This window comes from Notamacropus eugenii, chromosome 1, assembly GCF_028372415.1.
Source record: "Notamacropus eugenii isolate mMacEug1 chromosome 1, mMacEug1.pri_v2, whole genome shotgun sequence".
In the NCBI taxonomy this organism is placed as follows: domain Eukaryota; kingdom Metazoa; phylum Chordata; class Mammalia; order Diprotodontia; family Macropodidae; genus Notamacropus; species Notamacropus eugenii.
The window spans coordinates 410,032,965-410,060,276 of record NC_092872.1 but is presented as its reverse complement, the minus strand read 5'-3'; the positions used below and the strand labels follow the sequence as shown (position 1 = coordinate 410,060,276).

At 36.4% G+C, this 27,312-nt stretch overlaps 1 protein-coding gene across 5 annotated transcripts in view; it reads left to right on the top strand.

Moving 5' to 3' along the window:
- FBXO38 (F-box protein 38) overlaps nucleotides 1–27,312 on the top strand; it is a 119,206-nt gene that overhangs the window by 46,973 nt on the left and 44,921 nt on the right. For all 5 annotated transcript variants that reach the window (XM_072631030.1, XM_072631028.1, XM_072631026.1 and 2 more), the window contains 5 exons: nucleotides 1,050–1,187; nucleotides 16,695–16,832; nucleotides 19,649–19,742; nucleotides 20,267–20,397; nucleotides 25,696–25,866. In XM_072631030.1, coding sequence (XP_072487131.1) covers nucleotides 1,050–1,187; nucleotides 16,695–16,832; nucleotides 19,649–19,742; nucleotides 20,267–20,397; nucleotides 25,696–25,866 — 672 coding nt within the window. The remainder of the gene's footprint in view (nucleotides 1–1,049; nucleotides 1,188–16,694; nucleotides 16,833–19,648; nucleotides 19,743–20,266; nucleotides 20,398–25,695; nucleotides 25,867–27,312) is intronic.

Below are 27,312 nucleotides of genomic sequence, written 5' to 3'. Positions count from 1 at the left end.
TTCATCCTAAAATATAAGTAAATATTGCTAATACTTTTTTCAAATAAATGCTGGCTTTAGTTCACGAAATTGCATTTGTTTGTGCTTAATTTTAAAAATTGATGTTCATACTTGCATAACACATACAGCAGTGATGATGGAGAAATATTAAAGGGCTTTTATCTTTACTTGCAAGAATTTCTGTAAAAGAGGGAGATAACAATAATTTTAAAAATCAGATATTCTAACAATGCAATCCAAAGATATACTAGTTTGATACATGCTGAAGAATGACAGGAAAATATTAAAAATCTTTATTTTCCATAATTAAACTATTATGTTTCTATTTCTAAATTATCATGTTTCTCAAAGACCAGAGAACTTTGTATGTACAGTGAAAACACCAAAATTCATAACATACATTATTCTTGAATCTGAGCTGAGGTGTTTCTGGCTGTGTTCATTGTGTGGACAGCATGTGCAGGGCAAAGTGCACGTGTTCAGAATGAAGGCTGCAGTGAAGCTGCTCAATACATCATGGACCAGCATTACCAGAAACACCTTGGATTCATTAAAAGTTTGATTTTGAATTGATTTTTAGTAGTTGTACATTCAGTATTGTTTTAATGTTGCCAATTTTTTTGTTACCCTCACATTCAGTTACAGGAGCCTCGTAAAGGGGTCAAAACCCACAGTTTGGAAGCTCTGTGCCTATGCCACATAAGGCTATGAGCCTTTGAAAGCAAAGACTGGACCATTTTCTGTCTACACCTTCAGTGCTTTCAACATTGCTAATCATTTTTTAAAAATTGATATGTACATTAGTTTCAGAAAAGAACGAAGAAAAATGATCAGAGTAACAAAGGTCTATTTTAAAGTAAATATAACCATGTGGTTGAAGATTGTTTTAAATAGACCATAACTTAATATGCATTGGTTAGATGAATTGCAGATGTTGAAGTCTCCCAGAATGGTCAATAAGGTTCACTTAGAAAATATATTCTTGAACTTCCTTGCTTACGAAATAAGGCATTTGATTTTAATGAATTCTTGACTGCTTTTTCTTCTAGGGGTGAATGTTCCTGAAATTCCTTGTATTCCAATGCTAAGGCACCTTTATTTGAAGTGGGTGAGACTCACCAAGCCCCAGCCTTTTAAGGATTTCCTTTGCATCAGCTTACGCACTTTCGTTATGAGGAACTGTGCAGGTAATTATATGACTGAGTGACAGAATTTTAATGACTTATATACATTAAAAGAAGCCTAACATAAAATTTATTGTTACATATTTATACACTGAGCTAAATAGAACATTATTGTGCACTACTAAATATTACTTCCTGAAGATAAATAAGTTCATAGCTTCAGAGGTAGTAGGAATGTTGCAGATCACTTAATACAACCCCTTCTTTTTTCTTTGTTTTTGTATTTATTTAGTATTTAATTTTTCCCCAATTACTTGCAGACAACAATCTCTAACATTTGTTTCCAAAACTTTGAGTTTTAAATTCTCTAAATTCTCTCTTTTCCTTCCTCCCCACTGTCCCTCATTGAGAAGGCAAGCAATTCCATGTAGGTTATCTGTGTGTGTGTGTGTGTGTGTGTATTTATATGTATATGTATGTAGTCATGTTGTAAAAGAAAACACATTTAAAAAACACTCAAGAAAAGAAAGTGAAAAAAGTTGCTTCAATCTGTTTTCAGATAACATCAGTTATTTCTCTGGGGGATAGATAGCATTTCATCCTAAGTCATTCAGAGTTGTCATGGATCATTATATTGCTGAGAATAGCTAAGTGATTCACAACTCATCATCCTACAATATTGCTTTTGTTACATTGTGCCCGTTACATTTCAGCTTGCATCATCAACCCATGTAAGTCTTTCTATGTTTTTCTAAGAGCATCCTGCTCATCATTTCTTATAGTACAATAGTATTTCATCACAAATTACATACCACAGCTTATTCAGTCCTTCACCAATTGATGTGCATCCTCTTAGTTTTCATTTCTTTACCCGCAGAAAGGAACTGCTACAAATATTTTTTGTACATATAGTTTCTTTTCTTTTTTGTTTTTATCTCTTTTGTATACAGATCTAGTGGTGGTATTGCTACATCAAAGGGTATGCATGGTTTTACAACCGTGTGGGCATGGTGCAAATTGCTCTATAGAATGATTTAATCAGTTCACAACTTCATCAACAGTACATTAATGTCTCATTTTTCCCACATCCCCTCCAATAGTTGTCATTTACCTTTTCTATCCTGTTATCTAATCTAATAGGTATGAGGTAGTACCTCGGAATTGTTTTAACTTGCATTTCTCTAATCAGTAGCAAATTAGAATATTTTTTCATATGGCTATTGATAGCTTTAATTACTTCATCTGAAAACTGATTATATCTTTTAATTATTTATCAATTGGGGAATGGCTCTTAGTTTTATAAATCTGATACAGTTATCTGTATGTTAGAGAAATGAGGCCTTTATCAGAGAAACTTCCTTCAAAAAATTTTTTTTCAGTTACTATTGCTAACTGTATTTCCCTCCATCCTATTCCATCTACCTTCGTGTGTTCTCTTTCTTCTTTCACTCTGTCCCACCTCAAGTGTTTTGCTTCTGATTCGTCCCCCATTCTGTCCTCTGTTCTATTCTTCCCTCCCCCTTTCTCTTATCCCATTCTTCTATTTTCCTGTAGGGTAAGAGAGATTTCTGTACTTCATTGCCTACATATGTTATTTCTGAGTTGCATGTAAAAACAATTTTTAACGTTCATTTTTAAAACTTTTGAGTTCCAGATTCTCTCCCTCCTCTCCACTACCCTTTGTTGAGAAGGCAAGTGATTTGACATAGATTATACATGTGTAGTCATGGAAAACACTTCCATAATAGTCATGTTTCTTTTCACTCTGTCCCTCAAAAATTTTTGCTTCTGATTACCCCCCTCCCCCAATGTGCCCTCCCCTCTATCACACCACACCCCACTCTACCCCTGGTCTCTCTTATTCCCCTACCCCCCTACTTTCCTGTTGGGTAAGATAGATTTCCATATCCAATTGAGTGTGTATGTTATTTCCTGCTTAAGCCACTTCTGATGAGAGTAAGGTTCACTTACTTCCCTTTACTTCATCCCTTTCCCCTCCACTGTGAAAGCTTTTTCTTGACTCTTTTATGTGAGATAATTTACCCCATTCTACTTCTTCCTTTCACCTTCTCCCAGTACATTCTTCTCTCACCCCTTAATTTTATTTTTTTAGATATCATCCCTTCATATTCAACTCACCTTGTGCCCTCTGTCTATATATATTCCTTCCACCTTACCCTAATAATAAGTTATAAATATCATCTTTCCATGTAGGAATGTAAACAGTTCAACTTTAGTAAGTCCCTTGTGATTTCTCTTTCCTTTTTACCTTCTCATGTTTCTCTTGAGTCTTGTATTTGAAAGTCAGATTTTCTGTTCAGCTCTGGGTTTTTTCTCAAGACTGTGTTAAATTCCTTTACATCATTGAATGTTAATTTTTTTGCGTCATTGATTTCACTTCGTTTTGCTGAGTAGATGATTCTTGGTTGTAATCCCAGCTCCTTTGTCCTCCGGAATATCATATTCTAAACCCTCTAATCTCTTAATGTAGAAGCTACTAAATCTTGTGTTATCCTGATTGTGTTTCCACAGTACTTGAATTGTTTCTTTTTGGCTGCTTGTAATATTTTCTTCTTGACCTGAGACCTCTGGAATTTGACTATTATATTCTTGGGAGTTTTCATTTGGAGATCTCTTTCAGGAGGTGATAGGTAGATTTTTTAAATTTCATTTTACCCTCTGATTCTAAAATATCAGGGGTAGTTTTCTTTGAAAATTTCTTGAAAGATGATGCCTAGGCTATTTTTTTTTTCTCATATCTTTCCAGTAGTCCAATAATTTTTAAATTTTCTCTCGTGGATCTATTTTGCAGTTCAGTTGTTTTTTTTTCCCTCAATGAGCTATTTCATATTGTTGTCTACTTTTTTATTCTTTTGGTTCTTTTTTATAATTTCTTAGTTTCTCATAGAGTCATTAGCTTCCATTCACTCCATTCTAATTTTTAAGAAATTATTTTCTTCAGTGAGCTTTTAGACATCCTTTTCAACTTGACCAATTCTGCTTTTTAAGTCATTCTTCTCACTATTCTCGTCTTTGACTTTTTGGACCTCTTTTTACCATTTGATCTAGTCTATTTTTTAAGGCATTTTATTCTTAAGTATTATTTTCAGTCTCTTAGCAAGCTGTTTACTCATTTTTCATGATTTTTTGCATCACTCTCATTTCTCTTCCCAATTTATTCTCTACTTATTTGACTTTCTTTTTTACTATTATTAATTTATTTGTTTTCAGTTTTCGACAATCATTTCATAGGTCTTAGATTTTCTCCCCCTCACTCCCCAAGATGGTATGCAATCTTATATAGGTTCTACGCATACATTCTTATTGCACACATTTTCCTTAGTAACATTGCATAGAAGAATTAAAATGAATGGGAGGAAACTATGAGAAAAACCCAAATAAAGCAAAACATAACACAAGAGGAAATATTTTGCTTCATTCTGTGTTCCAATTCTGTCTCTGGCTGTAGAAGGCATTTTGCCTCAAGAATCCTTTGGGAATGTTTGAGGTCCTTGCATTGCTATGAAGGCTAAGTTTATCAGAAAAATTCCTCGCACATTGTGGTTGTTACTGTGTACAGTGATCACCTGGTTCTGCTCCTTTCACTCAGTATCAGTTTATAAAAGTCCTTCCAGGTTATTCTGAAGTCTTCCTATTCATCATTTCCTATAGCACAATGGCATTCCATTACATTCATATACCAAACTTGTTCAGCTGTTCCCCAGTTGATGGGCATGCCCTTGATTTCTAATTCTTGGCAACCACAAAGAGAGCTGCCATAAATATTTTTGTACACGTGTGACCCTTTCCCATTCTTATGATCTCTTTGGGATACAGTCCTAGAAACGATATTGCTGAGTCAAAGGGTATGCACATGTTGGTAGTCCTTTGGGCATAGTTCTAAATTGCTCTCTATAATGGTTGGATCAGCTCATAGCTCTACCAACAATGAGTTAGTGTTCCAACTCTCCCACATCTTCTCCAACATTTATCATCTTCCTGTTTTGTCATGTTAGGTAATCTGATAAGTGTGATGTAGTACCTCAGAGTTGTTTGGATTTGCATCTCTGACTATAGATAGCTTTAATTTCTTCCTCTGAATACTGCCTGTTCATATCCTTTGATCATTTATCAATTGGAGAATGGCTTGCATACTTGTAAATTTGACTCAATTCTCTACATATTTTAAAAGTGAGGCCTTTATCATAGACCCTAGTTGCAAATTTTTTTTCCCCAGTTTTCTGCTTCCCTCCCTTGGTTGCATTGGGTTTGTTTGTGCAAAAACTTTTCAATTTAATGTAATCAAAATAATCCATTTTGCACTTCATAATGTTCTGTATCTCTTGTTTGGTCATAAATTTCTTCATTCTCTATAAATCTGAGAAATACACTATTCCTTGCTCCCCTGATATATTTATGGTATCAGTCATTATACCTAGGGATATGTCCATTTCAACTTTATTCTTGTGTACAGTGTCAGACATTGGTTTATGTCCAGTTTCTGCTGCACTGTTATCCAGTTTTCCCAGCAGTTTTTGTCAAACAGTGAGTTCTTATCCCAGAAGCTGAGGTCCTTGGGTTAATCAAACATTAGATTACTACATTCATTGACTACTGTGTCTTGAGTACCTAAACTATTCCACTGATCTACCCTTCTGTTTCTTAGCTAGTACTAAGTGGTTTTGATAATTGCTGCTTTATGATACAATTTGAGATCTGGTAGAGCTAGGCCACCTGCCGTAGCATTTCTTTTCATTAGTTCCCTTGATATTCTGGACCTTTTGTTCTTCCAGATGAATTTTGATATTGTTTTTTCTAGGTCTAGAAAATAATTATCTGGTAGTTTGATTAGTATGGCACTGAAGTAAATTAATTTAGGTAGAATTGTTATTTTTATTACATATTAACTTGGCCTACCTATGACTAATTGATATTTTTTCATTTTATCCATCTGACTTTATTTGTGCAAAAAGTGTTGTGTAATTGTGTTCATTTAGTCCCTGGGTTTGTTTTGGCAGGTAGACTCCCAGATATTTTGTAGTGTTTACCATAGCTTTAAATGGGATTTCTCTTTCTATCTCTTCCTGTTGGACTTTATTAGTAATATGTAGAAATGCAGATGATTTATGTGAGCTTATTTTGTAACCTGCAACTTTGCTGAAGTTGCTTATTATTTCAAGTAGTTTTTTATTTGATTTTCTGGATTCTCCTTAGTATATCATCATATCATCTGCAAAGAGTGGTAACTTAGTTTTCTTCTTTGCCCATTCTAATTACTTCAATTTCTTTTTCTTCTCTTATTTCTAAAGCTAGCATTTCTAGTACCATATTTAATAACAGTGGTGATAATGGACATCCTTATTTCACCCCTGATCTTATTGGAAATGGATCTAGCTTATCCCCTTTACATATAATGCTTATTGATGCTTTTAGGTAGATAACGCTTATTATTTTATGGAAAACTCCATTTATTCCTGTGCTCTCCAGTGTTTTCAATAGGAATGGGTGTTGTATTTTGTCCAAAGCTTTTTCTGCATCTATTGAGATAATCATATGGTTTCTGTTAGTTTTGTTGTTGATATGATCAGTCATGCTGATAATTTTCCTAATATTGAACCAGCCCTGCATTCTTGGTATAGATCCTACCTAATCATAGTGTATTATTCTCATGATAAGTTGCTGCATTCTTTTTCCTAATATCTTATTTAAAATTTTTGTGTCTATGTTCATTATAAAAATTGGTCTATGATTTTCTTTCTCTGTTTTGCCTCTTCCTGTTTTAGGTAGTAAAACCATATTTGTATCATAAAAACAATTTGTATCATAAAACCAATTTTCCCAAAAAGTCCATATAGTATTGGAATTAACTGTTCTTTAAATGTTTGACAGAATTCACTTGTAAATCCATCTAGCCTTGGGAATTTTTTCCTAGGGAGTTTTGATGGCTTCAGTTTCTTTTTCTGAGTTAGGTTTTTAAGTATTCAATTTCCTCTTTTGTTAATCTGGACAGTTTATATTTTTTAAAATATTCATCCATCTCACTTAGATTGCCAAATTTATGGGCTTATAGTTGGACAAAGTAATTTCTAATTGTTGTTTCAATTTCCTCCTTGTTGGAGGTGAGTTCACCCTTTTTCATTTTTTATATTGGTAATTTGTTTTTCTTCTTTCTTTTTTTAATCAAATTGACCACAGTTTTATCAATTTTATTGTTTTTTTCATAAAACCAAGTCTTAGTTTTATTTATTACTTCAATAGTTTTCTTAGTTTCAATTTTATGAATCTCTCTTTTGGTTTTAAGTATTTCTAATTTTGTATTTACTCTGGGATTTTCAATTTGTTCTTTTTCTAGCTTTTTTCAGCTGCATGCCTAATTGATTGCTCTCCTCTTTCTCTATTTTATTCATGTAGGCATTCAAAGATATAAAACCTCCCCTAAGAACTGCTATTGCAGCATCCCATAAGTTTTGGTAGGTTTTCTCATTATTGTCATTCTCTTGAATGAAGTTATTGATTGTTTCTATGATTTCTTTAACCCACTCATTCTTTGGGATTATATTATTTAGTTTCCAGTTAATTTTTGATCTGTCTTTCCATGGCCTTTTTATTATACATAATTTTTATTGTATTATTATCTGAGAAGAATGCATTGACTGTCTCTGCCTTTCTACAATGGATTATGAGGTTTTTATGCCCTAGTATATGGTCAGTTTTTGTATATGTGCTATGTACTGCTAAGTAAAAGGTATATTCCTTACTATCCTCATTCAGTTTTTTCCGGAGATCTATCATATCCACCTTATCCAGAGTTCTCTTCACCTCCTTCACTTCTTTCTTGTTTATTTTTATTTTAGATTTATCAAGTTCAGAGAGGGTGAGATTGAAGTGCCCCACTAATACAGTTTTGCTGTCTATTTCTTCCTATTACACCCTTAACTTCTCCTCTAAGAATTTGAATGCTGTACCACTTGGTGCATATATGTTTAGTAATGATATTGCTTCATTGTCTGTGATGCCTTTTAGCATCACAGTGATGCTTTAACTCTTTTGATTAGATCTATTTCTGCTTTTGCTTTGTCTGAGATTAGGATTGCTACCCCTGCTTTTTTGGTATCAGCTGAAGCATAATATATTCTGCTCCATCCTTTTACCTTTACCCTGTGTGTATCCCCCTGTTTCAAATGTGTTTCTTGTAAACAACATATTGTTGGATTATAGATTTCAATCCATTCTGCTACCTGCCTCCATTTTATAGGAGGGTTCATCCCATTCATATTCAGTTATGATTACTGTGTCTTTCCCTCCATCCTATTTTCCCCCATTTATGCTTTTAGTTTGTCTGTCTCCCTTCCCCTCCAGAATAATTTTAATTTTTGACCACCACCTCCCACATTCTTCCCTCCCTTCTCTCAGCCCCCATCCCTTTATTTACCCCTTTTCTTTACTTCTTCCCTCCCTTTTACCTTCCCCTCCCTTTTCTTTCCCTTTTCCCCTTAGTGCTGCCTGTAGGGCTAGATTTCTATACTTAACTGAGTTTGTTGTTCACTCCTTGAACCAAATCATATGAGAGTAAATCTCAAACAGTGCTCATCTTCTTCCTAGCTCTCTCTCTACTGTAATGTTTTTGTGCTTCTTCTTGTGATGTAATTTACCTTTTTCTGCCTCCTCCTTTTCACTTCTCCTGTTACAATCCCTTTGTACCCATTACATTTTTATCATGACATCATTTAATTTATATTTATATTAATTTATACCCACTCCCTTTACCTTTTTATGCCTCTCTTATGAGTTGTATTTGAGGATCAATTTTCTATTGAGCTCTTGCCTTTTCATCCAAAAGTTCTGGAAATCCCTTATTTCATTAAATATCCATCTCCTTCTCTGAAAGATAATGCTCAGTTTTGCTGAGTAATTGATCCTTGGTTGTAGTTCAAGCCCCTTCGCCTTATGAAATATCATATTCCAGTCCCTCTGATCTTTTAATGTAGAAGCTGCAAGGTCCTGTGTGATCCTGACTGTAGCTTCTCAGTATTTGAATTGTTTCTTTCTGGCTGCTTGCAGCATTTACTCCTTAACTTGATAGTTTTGGAATTTGGCAGCAATATTGTTTGGTGTTTTCAGTTTGGGATCTTTTTCAGGAGGTGATTGGTGGATTCTTTCGATGACGATTTTGCCCTCTGAATCTAGGACCTCAGGGCAATTTTCCTTGGAAGATATTGTCCAGGCTCTTTTTTTCATTATTACTTTCCATGATGAAATTCTTAGATATTTCTCTGCTGGATCTATTCCCAGGTCAGTTATTTTTCCAATGAGATATTTTACATTTCTTCTATTTTTTCATTCTTTAGATTCTGTTTGAGATTCTTGATGTCTCATAGAATCATTAGCTTCTACTTGCCCAATTGTAATTTTTAATTGTTGTTTTCTTCAGTTACCTTTTGCATCTCCTTTTCCATTTGTCCAGTTGTTCCAGTTAGGTTTTATATCTCTTTATCCATTTGTCCAATTTTTTAAAAAAATTTTCCATGAATTCTGTTTTTATGTTTTTAAAATCATTTTCCAGTTTTTCTTCTGCCTCTCTTATTTGGCTTTTAAAGTCCTTCTTGAGCTCTCCCAAGAATGCTCTTTCGGCTTGAGACCAGTTTATGTTCCCTTCTGAGATTTCACATGGTAGTGTAGTCTCAGTGATGATCTCTTCAGTATTGGTGTTTTAGTCCTTTTCCCCATAGTAAGATTCTGTGGTCTTTTCTGGTTTGCTTCCTACTCATTATGATTGCCTTTTTTCTGGCTTTTCAAGTGGATCTCTGCTTCTGGGGCACAGGGGTCTCTGTCCCACGGTTTTTGTGCTTCAAACTTGAGGCTTGTGTATTGTGGCCTCTGGTTCTTTTGGCTGGAAGCTAGAATGCTGCAGCTCAACTGGTACTGAGCTGACTGGTGTGCCAAAGCAGAGGTGAGGTGAAATCTTTTTGAGTTTCCCCAGAGTTACCCTGGAGTCTACCTGCATAAGGTGTGGGGGAGGGGTGGTCTGGCCACAGGAAATCTCCTCTCCTGAGCTAGAGCACAGGCAGACTGTGGCTGGTGAACCCCTGTCTGTTCTGGTGTCTGACCAGTTCCCCTGGCTATGCTAAGGCTCTCCTGGGTCCTGGTATTGGCACTTATGGGCTCCATCCCCTTAGGGCTTAGGATCCTCCTCCTGGTTTGCTGAGATGTGGCTGTCTGGGACAGCCCCCATCCTGCACTAATCCCCTTCAGCCACAACAAGAGGGACCCTCCCTTTGCAATTTTCTTTTCCTCTCGTTCTAAGAGATTGTTTTTCCCTTTGGCTGATCCCACTATTCCAGCATTTTTCGTGGGGAAACATTCTCTGGGTTTTTCATGGTCAACACGGGGAAGGGGAGAGTATGTACAGATCACTTCACCCTCATGGCTTCCAGAAGTTCAAGTAGGTGACTTACAGACATTTAATCTGTGGGCTGATTGTCTCAGGATTGATTGCTACTGTTACTTGGGGTTCTGCGCTTCTCTCTCACTCAGTTCCACTGGACTCCTATCCTGGGCTGATTTGTTTGAGAATCCGCACTGCTGCCTCTGCTTCAGACTGCCCGTGGTTCCTGCTCGGCTTTTCTATGGCGGGGTCTGCGCTGGTACAACCTATGTGCTCTGCGCTTCTCCAGCCCTGTGCAACAGATACTTCCCGGCTGTCCTGGGCTGGAAATCTTCCATACTCTGTCTCCTAGTGGATTCTGCACTCTAAAATTTGTTCAGATTCTCTTTTTAGAGGTATCTGAAGGAATTTTTCTTAGAGCTTAGGTGAGTATGTGCTTTTACTGCACTATCTTGGCTCTGTCCCCTTCTTACTTGATTTTCAAAATCTTTTTTGAGCTATTCCATGATCTGAGACCAGTATATATTTTTTTAGGAGGCTTTGAATGTAGGAGATTTTACTTTGTTGCCTTCTTTTAGGTGTGTATTTTGATCTTCCTTGTTGCCATAGTAAGGTTCTGTAGTTTGAGTTTTTTTTCTGTTTGCTCATTTTACCAGCCTGTTTCCTGACTTTTTAACTCTTTGTTAAGGCAGAACTCCACTTCCAGTATGGAGGGCATACTGTCCCACACTTCAGGGGTCTTGTATAGCTCTATTCAGAGATACTTCTAAAGACCTGTAAGTTTTCAGTTTTTCCAAGGTGGTATTATCTAAGGAGAGGTGTTTATTTCTCTCTTGGCTCTGATCTGAAACTCTGAGGAGGGTTCCCTCTCCACTGCTGCCATAAGCTCTGCCTATACCAGTGCTCTCCTTGCCCCAGGACTGTCATTGAGGACTGTGATCCAGATCCCAGTCATAGTAACATGAGCATAGTAACAGAGTGCTGCCTCAGTGCCAGTAATGAGACCCCTGTGTTTTACTTCTGACCAGTTTGATCCCCTTATCATCTCTGGGCTGAGAGCCCTGGAAACAGCCACTGCTGCTGACATTGATTTAGCCACTCCCCAGGCCTGCTCTTGGTTTGCCAGGGCCATGGCTGTACAAGGGCTGGGTCTGTACTGCACTCCTCTCTCACCCAGGTCCAGTAACCCCTTCCCACTGATTTTCTAAGTTGTCTTTGGTGTTTGTGGTTTGAGAAGTCTGGAAAACTTCACAGCTGCCAGTGATTCAGTGTCCTGAGGCTTGCTTTGGGTTTGCTGAGGCCTGGTCTATGCTGGTGCAGCCCACTGTGCTCCTCTGTCAGTCTGGCCCAACAGACCTTTCCTATTGACTTTCCAGGTTGTCTTGGGCTGGAGATTTGTTTCACTCTGTACTTTTGCGTCATTTTTTGTAAATATTTGGAGTTTTGGGGAGAGCTCTGGTGAAACTCTGCTTTTATTCTGCCATCATGGCTCTGCCCTCTTTTATCTTTTTTAATCAGATGAAAATCACTGAGGTCCAGAGACATGACATAATTTCTCCAAAGTCATACATACATCAAGTAGTGGGATTGAGGTTTGAGTCAGGTGCTCTGAAAATTCATTCCAACAGTGTTCTTTGTATTTTCCTACTCTTCTCTGAGGTGGTGGTTGTGGTGGTGGTGGTGGTGGTGTGTGTGTGTGTGTTTACTTCAAAGAAGTTTTGGGGGAAATCATGAAAAGTATGTTTAACCTTTTTTCCCCACTGTCTAAATATTTCATTTTTCCAATTACATGTAAAACCAATTTTTAAAAAATTTAAGTTCCAAATTCTATTTCTCCCTCTCATTGAGAAGGCAAGAAATGTGATGCAAGTTATACATATACAGTCATCCAAAGCATATTTCCATATAAATTTTGTTGTGAAAGAAAACACATACACAGAAAAAGACATGCAAAAAAAAAATAAAGTAAAAAATAGTATTCTTCCATCTGCATTGAGATTCCATGAGTTCTTTCTCTAGAGGTGGGTAGTATTATTCATGATAAATCCTTTGGGATTGTCTTGGATTATTATATTGCTGAAAATAGCCAAGTCATTCACAGTTGTTTGTCATGTGGTATTGTTACTATGTACAGTGTTTTCCTGGTTCTTCTTACTTTATTTTGCATCAATTCATGTAAGTCTTTCCAGGTTTTTCTGAAAGCGTCCGGCCTGTCATTTCTTATAGCACAATAATATTCCATCACAATCAGCTTTTTCAACCGTTCCCCAAATGATGGGCATCCCCTCAATTTCCAATTCTTTTCCACCACAAAAAGTGCCATAAAGGTCCTTCCTATCCCATCCTTTCTCCTTCCTCTTCCCTCTTCAAGATAGACATCTAGTAGACTATTGCTGGGTCAAAGGATTTTGCACAGTTTTATAGCCCTTTGGACAGAGTTCCAAATTAGTCTCCAGAATAATTGAAACAATTCACAACTCCACTAAAAGTGCATTAGTGTCCCATTTTTCCCACATCTCCTCCAACATTTGTTATTCTCCTTTTCTTCTCATATTAGCCAATCTGATAGGTATGAAGTGGTACCTCAAAGTTCTCTTAATTTGCGTTTCTTCAATCAATAGTGATTTAGAGTATTTTTTCGTATGACCATAGATAGCCTTGATTTCTTCATCTGAAAATTTCCTGTTCATATCCTTTGGCCATTTATCAATCAAGGAATGGAATATATTGTAAATTTGATTCAGTTCCTATGTAGTTGAGAAATCAGGTCTTTATCAGAGAAATTAGCTACAAATTTTTTCCCCAGTTTGCTGTCCTTTTAATCTTGGTTGCGTTGGTTTTGTTTGTGTAAAACCTTTTTAATTTAATGTAATCAAAATTATCCATTTTATCCTATTATGCTCTATCTCTTTTTTGATAATAAATTTTTCCCTAATCCATAGGTCTGAGTGGGAAACTATTCCATGCTCCCCTAATTTGCTTATGGTAGCACCCTTTATGTCTAAATCATGTACCCATTTTGACCTTATCTAGGTATATGTTGTGAGATGTTGATCTATACTGCTGGTCTAGTTTCTGCCAAACTGCTTTTCAGGTTTCCCAGCAATTTTTGTCAGATAGTGAATTCCTGTTCCAAAAACTGGGATCTTTGGATTTATCAGACTCCAGATTAGTGTGGTCTTTACTTACTGTTTATTGTATACCCATTCTCTTCCACCACTCTTATTTCTTAGCCAGTCCCAGATTGCTTTGATGATTACCACTTTATAATACAGTTTTGAGATCTCAGTTTGAGATGATGGGGCTACCTTCCTTCACATTTTTTTTCACTAATTTCCTTGATACTTTTGACTACCTTTTGGTCTTCAGTTGAATTTTGTTACTGTTTTTTTCTAGCTCCATACAGTAATTTTATTGGTAATTTAAGTGATATGGCACTGAATAAGTTAATTTAGGTAGAATTGTCATTTTTTTATATTGACTCAGCCTACTCATAATTTCCTGTTGTTTAGATCTGACTTTAATTTGTGTGAAAAGTGTTTTATAATTGTGTTCATATTGTTCCTGGGTTTTTCTTGGCAAATAGACTTCTAAGTATTTTATATTGTATGTAGTTATTTTAAATGGAATTTCTCCATCTCTTATTGCTGGATTCATGTAAGTTTATTTTATATCCTGCAACTTTACTATAATTGTTACTTCTGGGAACTAGTATTTTAGTGAATTCTCCAAGTATTTATTCCAACATATGTATAGAGTGATAGTTTTACTTTCTCATTGCCCATTCTAATTCCTTTGATTTTTTTTTATCTAATTTGTTTTCAGTTTTTGACAATCACTTCCATAAATCTTAAATTTTCTCCGCTTCTCTCCCCGAGATGGCATGCAATCTTACATCAGTTCTACACATACATTCTTATTAAACACATTTTCACATTAGTTGAATAGCAGGATTAAAATGAATGGGAGAAACCGTTTGATTTGTTTTTCTTGTCTTATTGCTATAGCTAACATTTCTAATACAATATTGAACATATTTTTAACCTTTTAATAGGAAATCTGTCAAGCCATCTCTAACATCTTGCCTTTGCATCTCATTCCAGTGTGTCACACTATGATCTAGACTTTAATCATTTCATCCTGGAACAGCTTCCTAGTTAGGCTCCATGACTCTATTCTGCTTTTATCCAATCCATCATTTACACATTTTCCAAACTAGTTTTCCTTAAGCAGTAGTTTTTACAATGTCACTTCTGTGCTCAGAAATATTCAGTGATTCCCTTAGCTATAACATCACAGTGAAATATCTCTGCCTCCTCTTCTAGGTCCAACTCTTCGTACTTATTTTTACCAGTTAACATTCACCTTTTTCCCATTTTCTTTATTGAATTTTATTTTATCTACAGTTCCAAATTCTCTCCCTCCTTCTCTCTGCTGAGAAGGCAAAAAATACAGAACTCATTATAAATAGCAAGTGATGCAAGACAAATTTCCTCATTATCCATGTTCTGAAAAAGAGAAAATTTTTCTTTATTATGCCCTCTAAGTCCTTCTGTCTTTGCTGTTCACTTGTTCAGATGTTTCTTGACTCTTTGTGATCCATGAACCATAACATGCTGGTGCTGTCCATGGGGTTTCTTTGGCAAAGATACTGGAATAATTTGCCATTTTCTTCTTCCCTAGAAGACAAACAGATTAATTGATTTGGCTGGGTTCACACAGCTAGTGTCTGAGGCTGGATTTTTAACTCAGATTTTCCTGGCTCCAGACTCAGGACTCTATCCATTATGCCACCTAGTTGCCTTCATCTACCTTCTGCTTTAGTCCTACCTCTTCACTATCCCCTACCTGGCCCTGTTGGTTCTGACCTTACTAGCCTAGGAGTATATTGTACTATCTTCACCTTGCCACTACTGCACAGTGTAACCTTTAGGCACACTTAATTACCTAATCACACTTGGTCTCAGTTTTCTAACCTATGTAATACAGATGTTAGACGAGGTAACTTCTAAGTTCATCTGTACCTTAAACAACCATACTGCGTCTTCCACAAGGCTTTCTGTGACTAATGTACCTTCTTTGAACCCTGGTAGTACTTTACAATCATAGAATCAATCATAGTATATGACTGTTGGAAGGAATCACATAAGTCATCTCATCCAAAATGTATCTGTATTTTATATTTTAGCAGTGGATTATTTATATTCTTCATTGTTTTGCTTGATAATTGTTTCAGGGTATTAAGCTACATAATTTTAAAATTTCATATATCCTGCTAGCACAATATCTGGCACTTAATTGTTCAAAAACGTTTATTTGGTTGTTGGTCAGGAGAATAGAATCACAGTTGCAGCTGTGCTGAAGGAATCTGGCAGGCCTATCATGAATGGTCTTCTTATTTTACTCAGATGTGGTTTTGTAGGCTAATTAGAAGCATGGGATTTTAGAGCAGGAAGAGATAGTAGAGATCATCTAGTCCAACTTCTGATATTACGATGGGTGAGGAAATTGGGGCCTCAAGAGAAATGCCTGGTCCAAGGTCACTGATGAGCAAATGTCAGAGCCAGGATTAACATCCAAAGTCTTCTGACTCCTAGGGCAGTGTCTTTCATTTATTTACTGTAATGGGAAATCTAATTCTAGAGAACCAGCCACTTTTGTGTCACTTTGAGGCACACATAGAAGTCTGAGAAAGTTATTTGAAAAGAGGCCTAGGCTTAGGTCAACTCACTGAGGCTGGAAATGTGACCTGGGTCAAGTCACTTCATCTTTTCAATCATTAATTCCTGAAACTGCAAAATGAGAAGTTAAGCTCAGGCTCTCCAGACTTCTATGGATATATTTGTATGCGCAAATTTGATAATCCTAAAAAGTAAGTTTCCAGTGTTCATTTTAAGATTATGTAGAAGCAGGTAAGGGACTCAGCCTTGGAAAGGCCTGAGTTCAAATCTGCCCTTAAGCACTTACTAAAGTGTGACCCTAGGCATTTCATTTAATCTGTCTGCCTGAGTTTCCTTAACTATGTAGTGGAGATAATAACACTCCCTACTTCCCAGGGTTGTTGTGAGGATAAAGTAATAAAATTTTGTGAAGTGCTTTGCAAACCTTAAGGCACTACATAAGTGCTAGTTATCACCACTACCACTGTCATAACATTATGTTGTGGATTTTTTTGTTTTTATTAGGTCCTACAAACTCTTTGAAGTATGTCCCATTGGTAACAGGATTAGCTTCTGCCCGAAACCTGGAACAATTAGAATTGGTTCGAGTTCCTTTCCTTGGAGGTCTCATCCAACATGTAGTTGAAGACAGTTGGCGATCAGGTATAGTTCTTTCATTTTTTCTCTAGTATTGTGCAATCTTTGAAGACCAGTAAAAAATTAATTTCCTTCTGCAGCTTCGTTTTTTTTTAAAGGTCATTCATTTTAAAAGTGATAGGAATCAGTTTTCAGTAATCACACCTTTCTTAATGTCATTTGAAAAGAAGTGGAGGAAGGGACCTTTTCTTCTTGCTTGTTGCTTAGTTACTGATACGTCAAATCATGTCTTGGAGCTATGTATTAGAAATTCTATTTGAGATATTTTTGTACCGTTTAGAGCTTGGTTGAATAAGACTTCAGAGTTCATGACTTGGGATTTGCAACTCAAATATCTTATTTTCCCTTTCATGTAATACATCAAATACATTTAGAAAAATAATCATTATTAATTATTAAGGAAATGTGTTAAAGAATTAAAAATTGTCATAAATGGTTAAGGCATTAACATTCTGATCCAGTTAGCAAGTGTCTATAGTAAACCAGTAAAATTTATGATAATGAAAATTACTATAATATCATATTGGTTATCATTTTGCCAAGATATACTTTTGATTTCCTCAGTTTGTGGGAGGGGAAAGGGATATAAGAAGCTTTTTGCTCTCATTGATGTTGGTACTCTCTCCACTGATTGTTTCATATCTGCCCACCTTTTTTAACATATATTCTCTCATAAGTTCTCCCTAAATGGTTCATCCAGTGGGTTGGGAATTAAAATTACCATCAACCAAATAAACAACTTAAAATAACTAGGAAATCCTAACCTATCAAATATCTGTTGACCATACAAAGTAGAATAGACTTAAAAACACCCTCCTTATCGTTAGTGTATGAGCTAGTGTAAGCAGGTTTAGGTTTCAGACATCAAACAGAAGTTGTGATGCTGCACATAATTTTAAGTTTTACCTTTAAAGCTAGAAGTCAAAGTTCAAGTATTTAGGATGCATATGAGTAAAGACAAGTTATCATAGCATGAGTAGTAGTACTAAAATGTAAAAGAAAATTTAGAATAATTTTCATTAAAAAAACTAGGATGAACATGAGTCTTTTGAAAATACTCTTTGAGTTAAGTAATTCTAGTATATGTGTACTTTGTTAGGAGGCAGCATGAGGCAGTGACCAGAGTTGGCTTCCAGGTCAGAAAGACTTGGATTTAAGACTCATTTCTTACTCATGCTGACTGTGTGGCTCTGGGCAAGACACTTAATCACTCAGTGTTCCAGACAAACTTCTAATACTGTATGTTGTAGAAAAATTGCCAGTCTGCACTGGGGAAAACAGTTTTCTCACAAGAATCTCTTGTCACTGAAGAAATCATAAGTCCTGATCAAAAATGAAATTGTGCTTGGTTATAGGAGGTAAGGAGAAGGATATGGGCTTCCTAGTTTCATTGGGAGGTATTTAGAGATTAACAGCTATTCAAACCAATGTTGTTTTGGTGTTTTAAATTTTACAGATGTTCCTTACAACTCTATGCTGTAGTTGATGCAAGTGTTGTTTTCTCCATCTTAAAGATGAAGCTAAAGTTAAGTGACTTGACCATTCTCTGTCATAACTCATACGTATGGGTTGTGATTCAGACTTAAGTCTATTGACTCTCAAGTCTAGAATTCTTTCTAGAATTCTTCTTTTTTTGTTACTTAAGTGGGCATTAGCTCAGAGAACTGAGATTCCACATGAGTACCTCATAAGAAAGTCAGAGACCACTTAAGCCTGATCATTCCTTGATTAATACCTTTAAATAATTAAAGATATACTATAACTCTTGTTATTGATCTTGTTGCAACAGTATTCAAGTTTTGACTCAGAAGTGATCATGCTCAAATCCTCACTCCCTTGACCTCCCACATCCAGTCTGTTACCAACTCCTGTCATCCTTACCTTCATAATAGCTCTTGTATAAGCTACCTTTTCTCCTACTCTGGCTACCAGTGGCAGGGCCAGGTACAAAGACCCTCATCATCTTATGTCTGGACTATTGCAGTAGCCTTCTGGTAGTCTTCTTACTTCAGATTTCTCCTTATTCCAGTCCCATTTTCCATTCACCTATCAGCCTGATCTTCCTAAAGCAGAGGTCTGACCATCTCACCTGTCCCCATTCAGTAAAATCCAATGATTTTCTGTTACCTCTAGGATCATGGGATAAAATCTTTTATTTAGCATTAAAAGTCATTCATAACCTAGTTCCCTCCTATCTTTCTGGTGTTCTTACACCTTTCTCCTGTCTATGTACTTTGCAAGTCAGTGACACTAACCCCCTTTCTGTTCCTTACATACAACATTGCATCTTCTGACTCCAGGTAGTTCCACTGACTGTCTCTCATACCTTAAGACTCCCCTCATCTCTGCCTCCTGGCTTCCCTGATATTCTGATCCCACTAATCCAACCTTTTGCAAGAAGCATTTCCCAGTCCTCTATAACTTTAGTCCCTATGCTCTGAAATTTTCTCTTTATTCTGAATTTGTCTTATTGGTAAATAAGTTTTTGGTACTGGTTTTCCCCTCTAGTCTTTAGCATAGTTGTTGACACTTCATAAAGGTTTGTTGACTTATGATTCACACATTACATACAAGTCTGCAGATTCCTGAAATTCCTGTAAAAATTTCTCTCTCGACAATTCACTAGCATTCTTTAGGAAACATTACATCAGTGTTCATTTCCAACACTTTTTAGGAATTAGTCTTTATTGTAGCTCATCTGTAGCAGTTGACCTGCTTGAACAGGAATACTGGTTTGATTTCAACTGACTAATAATTTTGCCTAAAATGTAAAGTTTGAAGTTAACAACTCATTGGTCTGTTTGCTCCCTTTCTTTTTCCAGGTGGTTTTAGAAATTTGCACACTATTGTTTTGGGAGCTTGCAAGAATGCTCTTGAAGTAGATCTTGGCTACCTCATCATCACTGCTGCTCGAAGGTATACTTCATTTTTCCTCTTGGGCTGCTAATGGAACAGTTATTCAGGTAGCACTTGACCACAAGGTTATGAAGAGTACTGCTTAAGTTACTGAAGAAAAAAAATAAAGAATAGTCCACAGTGACTTAGCTACTTTGTAAAAGTTATGAAGGGTGACTAGCTTAGATTATTTCAGGCTCCTTACTAAAGCAGCAATTTCCTGTGTTAGAAGGATGGGTAAATCCAAATACCACCATTCTCTTCATGGTTTCTCTGGGTAAATATGGACAGCTTTTTTATAGGAGATCCATACCAACTGAAATTGTGATGACCCTTATCATGAGTAACGAGAAAGTCTAATGATCACTCTAGGCATTTGTCTTTGGTATCCATGGAATCAGCTGTATTATTTTGGTTGACTTCTGTGACATAGTAATGATCCTTGGAAAGAGCTATTTGCATAACTGATCTACAAAAGGAATCTTTGATTTTAGTGAAACCTTATTTGATTTTCTTTGTTCTCATTTTTATCCCTTTGTTCTTAGGTTACATGAAGTTAGAATCCAGCCTTCTCTAACCAAAGATGGCGTCTTTTCTGCACTCAAGATGGCAGAATTAGAGTTCCCACAGTTTGAAACCCTCCACCTGGGATACGTAGATGAGTTTTTACTGCAATGTAAGACTATTCTACTTTTGTTTTATCCCCAAGACTGATTCTCTTGAACCTTAGCAGTTGAAACCCAAAGTTTTAATATACCGTATTGTCCCATATATAAGGTGATCTCAAACCTAATACAATTTTACTTTTCAAAGAAGAGGTTTCCTTATCTGTAAATGAAGGAGTTGAACTGAATGATCTTTAAGGTCTCTTCTAGCTCTGTCTTATCTTAGGAAAACATTGTAAAATTACAGCACTTGGTGGGTTTCTATATTAGCTGTGGATCCATCATATGAAACAGTAAAATGTTAATCAGTAGAAAATCACCAAGAAACAGCAAATAAACAGAAGAAAGTTGTTTGCAAATGTTGCCTGCACAAATTTCTTATTTTCTCTCACTGCCTAAGCCCTTTTGCCCTGAAGCTTCCTTTGTCTTTCATTTGTGTTTATTATGCTGCATTTCTTGAAGCCTTTAATAGTACTTTCAAATAAGCATCCATTCCATGCCTGCAGTAGCTATTCACACAGTAAGCCCACTGAGGGTTTCTTGACTTTTCCAGATGGTGTTAGAATATGATCTTCAGTGAGCAACCAGTCCATACGCTCTTTCTGCAGGTTGTCTTTGAAAGGCTTGTTCACAGCAACAACCTAGAACCTGCAGTTGGGAAGTCATCCCTTCAGGTATACTCATCAAAGTCATTATACATTGCACGAACTTATTTTCTCACCACATTGGTTAAATGCTCAGGAAAAGCATATTTTTTATTTTGCAAGAACTCTGTACCTTCTCACCCTGTATTTTTAACCAGCCTAAGAAATAGATCCAGAGCTAATTCATTATTTTTCTTGAAATTCTCACCTAACATTCTCTTTGGATACTATCTTGCCACTCTAAAGTGAGGCAATTCAATTCATAATTTAAGAAGGTCTTAAATGGATCCTGAGAAGGTTGATCAGGTTGGTAAAGGGATTTGTGACTTTCCCTTGAGTGTAGAAGCCTCATAAGGTTTTCTGGAAGGAATCAGGGATGATAGACTTGAGAATTTAAGCTCTTTCAGCAATTGTTTTTGTCCTTGTAATTCCTATTTTGTGCACTTAGTAGGTATTTAATAAATTTATCAAATTGAATTGAGAAGAAAAAGAAAGGCGAGGGAGAAAAAGGGGGTGGGGATGGAAGAAAGGACTTAGAGCCCAAGTAGCAGAACTGAGCAGTAGCTGCGGATGCAGATTAAGTTTTGATTTAAGGGAAAATTTTGTAACAACTTGAGCTGGCAAAAATTGAAATAGGCTGCTTTGGAAGGCAAAATCAGTAGGTTCCTTACTACCAGAGCTGTCTAAGTGAAGGTTGTATGCATGTCTACCAGAGATTTAGAATGAATTACTCATTTTTTTTTTAATAGGTTGGACAAGGGTGACTTTTGAAGTACCTTCCAACGCCCACATTCTATAATTCCACTGATTGATTAAAAACCTACAATGTGCAAAGCACCATTTAGGTACTGGGCATAACAGAATTGAGATCAGGTACCTTCCTTGCTCTCGTGATGTTCTCAGTATAATTAAGGGATATGACACAAAAATAACATATATCTCATATTGCATAATGAGTGTAGAAAGGATGTGCAAGCAAAATTCTCTAAGTTCTGAGGAGTGAAAAGATCATTATTGATTAAAAGAGAGGAGACAGGATTTTAAAGGATGGTGAAAATTCAACAGGTGGAGCAGAGGATATCCCAGGCATGGGGAAAAGCATGAACAGAATCAGGAATGGCATAGAATATGCAATAAGGATGGCCATTTGTTTATTATGGTAACAATGTAGGACATGGGTACAGTAAGGCTGGCAAGATACAATAATACTACATTATCAAGGACTTTGAATGCCAAGCTAAGGAGGTTGAACTTTACCTCGTAGAAACTTAGGAGAGATTTTAGGGTTCTGAGCAGATTAAGTAATGTGATAGGTTTTATGCTAGTGGTAGAAGAGAGGGAGTTTAGTTCCCTAGGCTTAAAGTTAACTGTTGTTGTATGTCCTTCTTAATTTCCATTAGATTTTAAAATTATTTGTTGCCTTTTTTGTATACACAATTATAAAATGGTGTTAGCAAAAAGTATTAACATCTGGTCAGCATTCAGAATATAATTATATCTTTTACATAAAATAAGAATGTAGCATTAGTAGGAAAAACTGATCTCTTTCTAAATATTCTGGAAGATGTTGCTCAAAGCTAGTCTTCTACAGAGCAAATTCACTTTAACCCCTGATCCTTTTACACCATCCTGGTTCTGAATTGAGATGCTCTGCATCTGTAATGACCTCCTTAGGAACTTTGTGCCTTTAAATAATCCAAAAACATTTTTAAAAGCAGCTAGATAAGTGTTTGCTTCTTTGGTACTCTTGATCTTAAAACTGGCATTGTGATTTCTTTGATGTTTTGACTGTTATAATTTCATTCTTTTCTGCATAATCACTGCAGACAGATTTGTCCTGTTTTGGAAGCTGGGCTTCCAAACTTTGAACTCTCATCTCTCAATTCTCCATCTTTCTCCCCTTCTCAATCCCTAATGTCATTCCAAGGCTCTCCCTTTTAAGATAGGTTCTAGGACAGCCCTGGAAACCATATGGCCTGAAAAGGGCATCTGAGGCTACTCCTCCAGAATATGGATGGTGGAGTAGAAAGAGCACTGTATTTGGACATAAAGCTCTGTTGCTTATTAAACTCAAAAACAAGCCTCATGGGCAAGTCTTTTAACATCCTGGGACCTTGGTTTAATTCTCTACTAAAGGGGGAACTTAAGCAAGAAAATCTCTAAAGTGCCTTTTGGCTATAAATATTATAATAATGACAACTCTTTGGGGTTCTTAAGTTTACAAAATAACTTTCTCATAATAACCTTATAAAATTATTAATAATTTTTTTAGATGAGGAAATTGAGGCCCAGAGAGATGAACTGAAAACACCTCACCCAAGTTTATACAATTTATTCAAGTCAAAGCTGGAGTTTGAATCCATGTCTTTTGATGCCAAGTCTGGTGTTCTTTCTGTTAGATCATTTTGCTGCTCTCCCTACCCCTTAAAAATTCTCCATCTAGCCTCCCCTTCTAAATACCCCACTTTAACCTCCCTTATCAGAGAGAAAAGACTCATAAAAAAGGCCTAGGAAAGAATGTAGCAAACCAGACTCTTTCCCCCCACCCCTGCCTTAATGGGGAAAAAGTTACAGATTGAGGGTAGCCTGGGGAGGCTGTTGGTGGTGTTTTACATATTCTGAGTTAATGCCCAAGAACATCATCATTCTCACCTCCATGCCTTTGACAAGGGCTGTCCCTCATTCCTGGAATGTACTTCGTCATCTCTGTCCTTTAGAATCTTTTGATTTCTTCAAGACTTCATTCAGGTACCAGTTCCTATCTAACCTACCTAACCACTTTCTGATTCCCCTAGTTGTCACTGTTTCATGTCTCCTAAAATTATCTTGTATTTATGTGCCTCTATACTTGTTGTATCCCATAGTAGACTGTAAGCTCCTGAAGGTCAGGGACGACTTTCATTTTTTTGTTTTCATATTGTACTCATAATTAGTGCATAATAAATTCCTTTTTAATTGAATTGACAAAGGGAAGACTCAAAGAGAAGGGCTAGGCATTATCCTTGACAGAAATAAAATGATTCTTGGAATTTTAGAGGGCCCATGGGTTGAATAAGGGAAAAGATCATAATTTCTAGATCTAGTCAAATTTCCTTATTTTACAGATAAGGGAACTAAGGTTTGAGAAGTAGAGTGACTTGTACAGGGTCACACAGAGAGGGAATAGCAGAGGTAGGATTCTAACCAGATCCTCTGATTGCACTTAGTGTCCTTTCTTTTATGTCACATAGCTCCTTACATCATTAGAATTGGAAAGGAACATAGCAGTCATTTTATTCAGTCCAATCATTTTGCTTGTGAGGATGCCGAATCCCCAGAAAGATGACATTGCTGGCCCAAGGTGCTATAGATAGTAAGTAGTAGAATCAGGAGCCAAATCCTGGTCTTCTATCTTCACATCCATTATCTCTGCTATATCACACTCTCCTCCTAGAAAAGAATCGTATACTATAGGATTGTAACTAGAAGTACTCAAGGAAAATATTGAACATTGTAACTCAAGGAAACACTTGGGTACAAGAGGATTGAAGTTAACTGTGGAGAGAAGAAAGCAAATTGTGTCATGAATGAGGGAGAAGCTTGCAGATAGTGGGAACAAGTGAGGATTGAAGGAGCTGAAAGAAACGTAGTTTCTCCCTGAAAGTAAAGGGCAAATCAATTAGCCACTCTAAGTCTTTGTTTTCTCATCTTTAAAATGAAAGAGTTAAGCTAATTGATATCTAAGGAAAGTTCCTTCCAGTTTTCACATTCTTTTATTTAGATTACATAGTTAACTTCAACTGGTTGCACGCTACTGTGCTGTAATTCTCTACTAGTGCATAGATGGGGGACCCTCTCAGAAGCCTGCGGTGACCCAGACTTCCACTGCGAAAGATATTCTTCTTTCACTGTACGGGCTCCTGGTGGTAGAAAAGCTACCTAAATCAAGTGAGGCAACATCCTTCTGTTTGAGGGCTGTCCTGGATACCTGTTTTGTTACAGTAGGAACAATTGGAGCTGCATATTCGTTCCTGGTGGGGTCTTTAAGAAATATTCTAAGCCTTCTGTTTTTATAATCCAAATGTTAGGTTCCCAAGAGCATAACTCTTGAATGTGTAAGCTTAGTTATATTGTTAGAATTTTATTTTCCTTTTTTTAAGCCAGAACTGAAAATTTCACCTTATATTTTGGCCAATACGGTATATTTTTTTTACCTATTCTTTGGGGGCTGTCAGATTTCACGTTTATTTTCTGTCTTCAATTTTGTTGCTTTCATGATTGGAAATGAAATTTTTCTTATTCATATTTCTCCATATTAAGAATCTTTGTCCCATTCCTCATTATGATTTGAAGATATGCCTCATGTGTGAGGATTTAGCTTAGCTAAGTGTGGAGAGGCTTATCACTGGGCAATGACTACTAAGTGATAAATTTATTTGTCCATAGCAACTCACAAACGTTGGCATAGAGGGGTGTCGGAGGGCTTTCTAATATAGATGAAATATTTGTACAGAATTTAGCCACAAAGTTGAAATTAGGGATCATTGAGGTATTATTATTAAAATTAAGTTTTTATGTTTTTAAAAGAAACCTTGTTCTTCATGTAGGGCGGGTTGAAGGTAGGAAATAAGCAGAGTTATTTGTCTCCCAGGACTTTGACTTTCTGACATTGGTTTCTTATTTCAGGCAAAATGACCAATGCTGATTTGGTGAAGTATGGCTTAGCTGATGTTGTGGAAAATCCTGGTATCATCACAGATATCGGGATGAAGGCTGTCAATGAGGTTTTTTCCTGTATCAAATACCTGCTCATTTACAATTGTCCTCATCTGCATAACCCAAATAATTGGATCACAGGTACTATAAACTTAAAAATGTAATTCTTACCGTGTAACCAAAATAAAATGACACCACCTTGTATCTAGAACTTCTAGAAACCATTCCTGTCAACAAGATAGTCCATATTCATCTTGCTTTATCCTGGAGCTACAGGCTCCTTAATACTCCATCACAGGAACTAATAGCCATGTTCACTTCTGTCATGCTTTCCTCATACTAGTCTGAAGTAGTGAAAATATAACACCTCATATTTCCATCAGATGAATTTGATAAAGCATTTTCCTTAGAAAAATCTATGAGGTATGTAATAATAGCTGACATTTATACAGTTCTTTAAAGTCTTCATATCTTATAACCTATGACTTCTATGGCTAAATATCAGCTCTGCTACTTACTACTTGTGTTACCTAGGGCAAATTCATTAATTGGATTTAGAATAGGAAGAGACCTGAGATGTATTTTTTCCTAACCCTCTGTTTTGCGTATTAGGAAACTGAGTGCCAGTGAGGTTAAGTCATGTGCCCAGAGTTACCCAGTATTCAAATTCATGTCTTCTAACTTCAGATTCAGTGCTTTTTCTACCATACCATGCCTCCATCTTTTACTTAACAAGGAAGAAAGGGGATTGGACCAAATGATTTCTAAGGTCCCTTTCATTTCCAAACATAATCCTCCTATACCTAATACTATTTTAGGTTAATTCATTTACCACAGTCATGCTTATTTTAAGTCAACAAGTTTGGAGGACTTTTTTTTTTATGTCTGAAATTTTCTTTATCTTCAGAACAGGCTCCTAACCAACAAATATGTTCCCCCTCTGTGGGAGTCAGGCTCCAGGTCTCTTTGGGTTTTGGGCACTGTAGCTGAAATTTTGAAAGATAAACCTTTTAGAATAATATTTGTCACCCAGACATTAATAACAGAAATTGGATTCTAAAAGTCTCATTGACATTTGGTTGTTCTAGCAATGGAGCATGTTCAAACTGATGCTTGAACTAATGTTGCTAGAAAAGTGTTTTTAAGAGGACTAGCTTTCACCAGTCTTTTTACCGTGGTGATTTAATGAAGTGTCATAGGTAAGAGTTGCAGAGGTATTGTGGTCTAGTAGAATGTTGCATTTAGAGTTAGAGAACTTAGGTTTGACATCTTTTATATAGAGCTGGGGGTGTGGTGGGGGGTGGGCAAAGGAAAGAGAAGCAGGGATGAAGGAAGAGGAAAAAGAAAGAAGGGATCCTATTGTAGTGGAAAGAGCACCTAGTTTAGAGTCAAAAGACCTAAGTATTTTGAATCCTATCTCTACCAATTAAAATTGTATTCTGCCAGATACAATTTAGGCAGATAACTTAACCTCTCTTGCCCACAGTTCCTTTACCTGCTAAATGAAAAGGTTGGAATAGATAACTCTGTGGTTCTTACCAGTTCTAAAATTTGTATCATTTATTACCTTTTGTGATTATGCTGTGC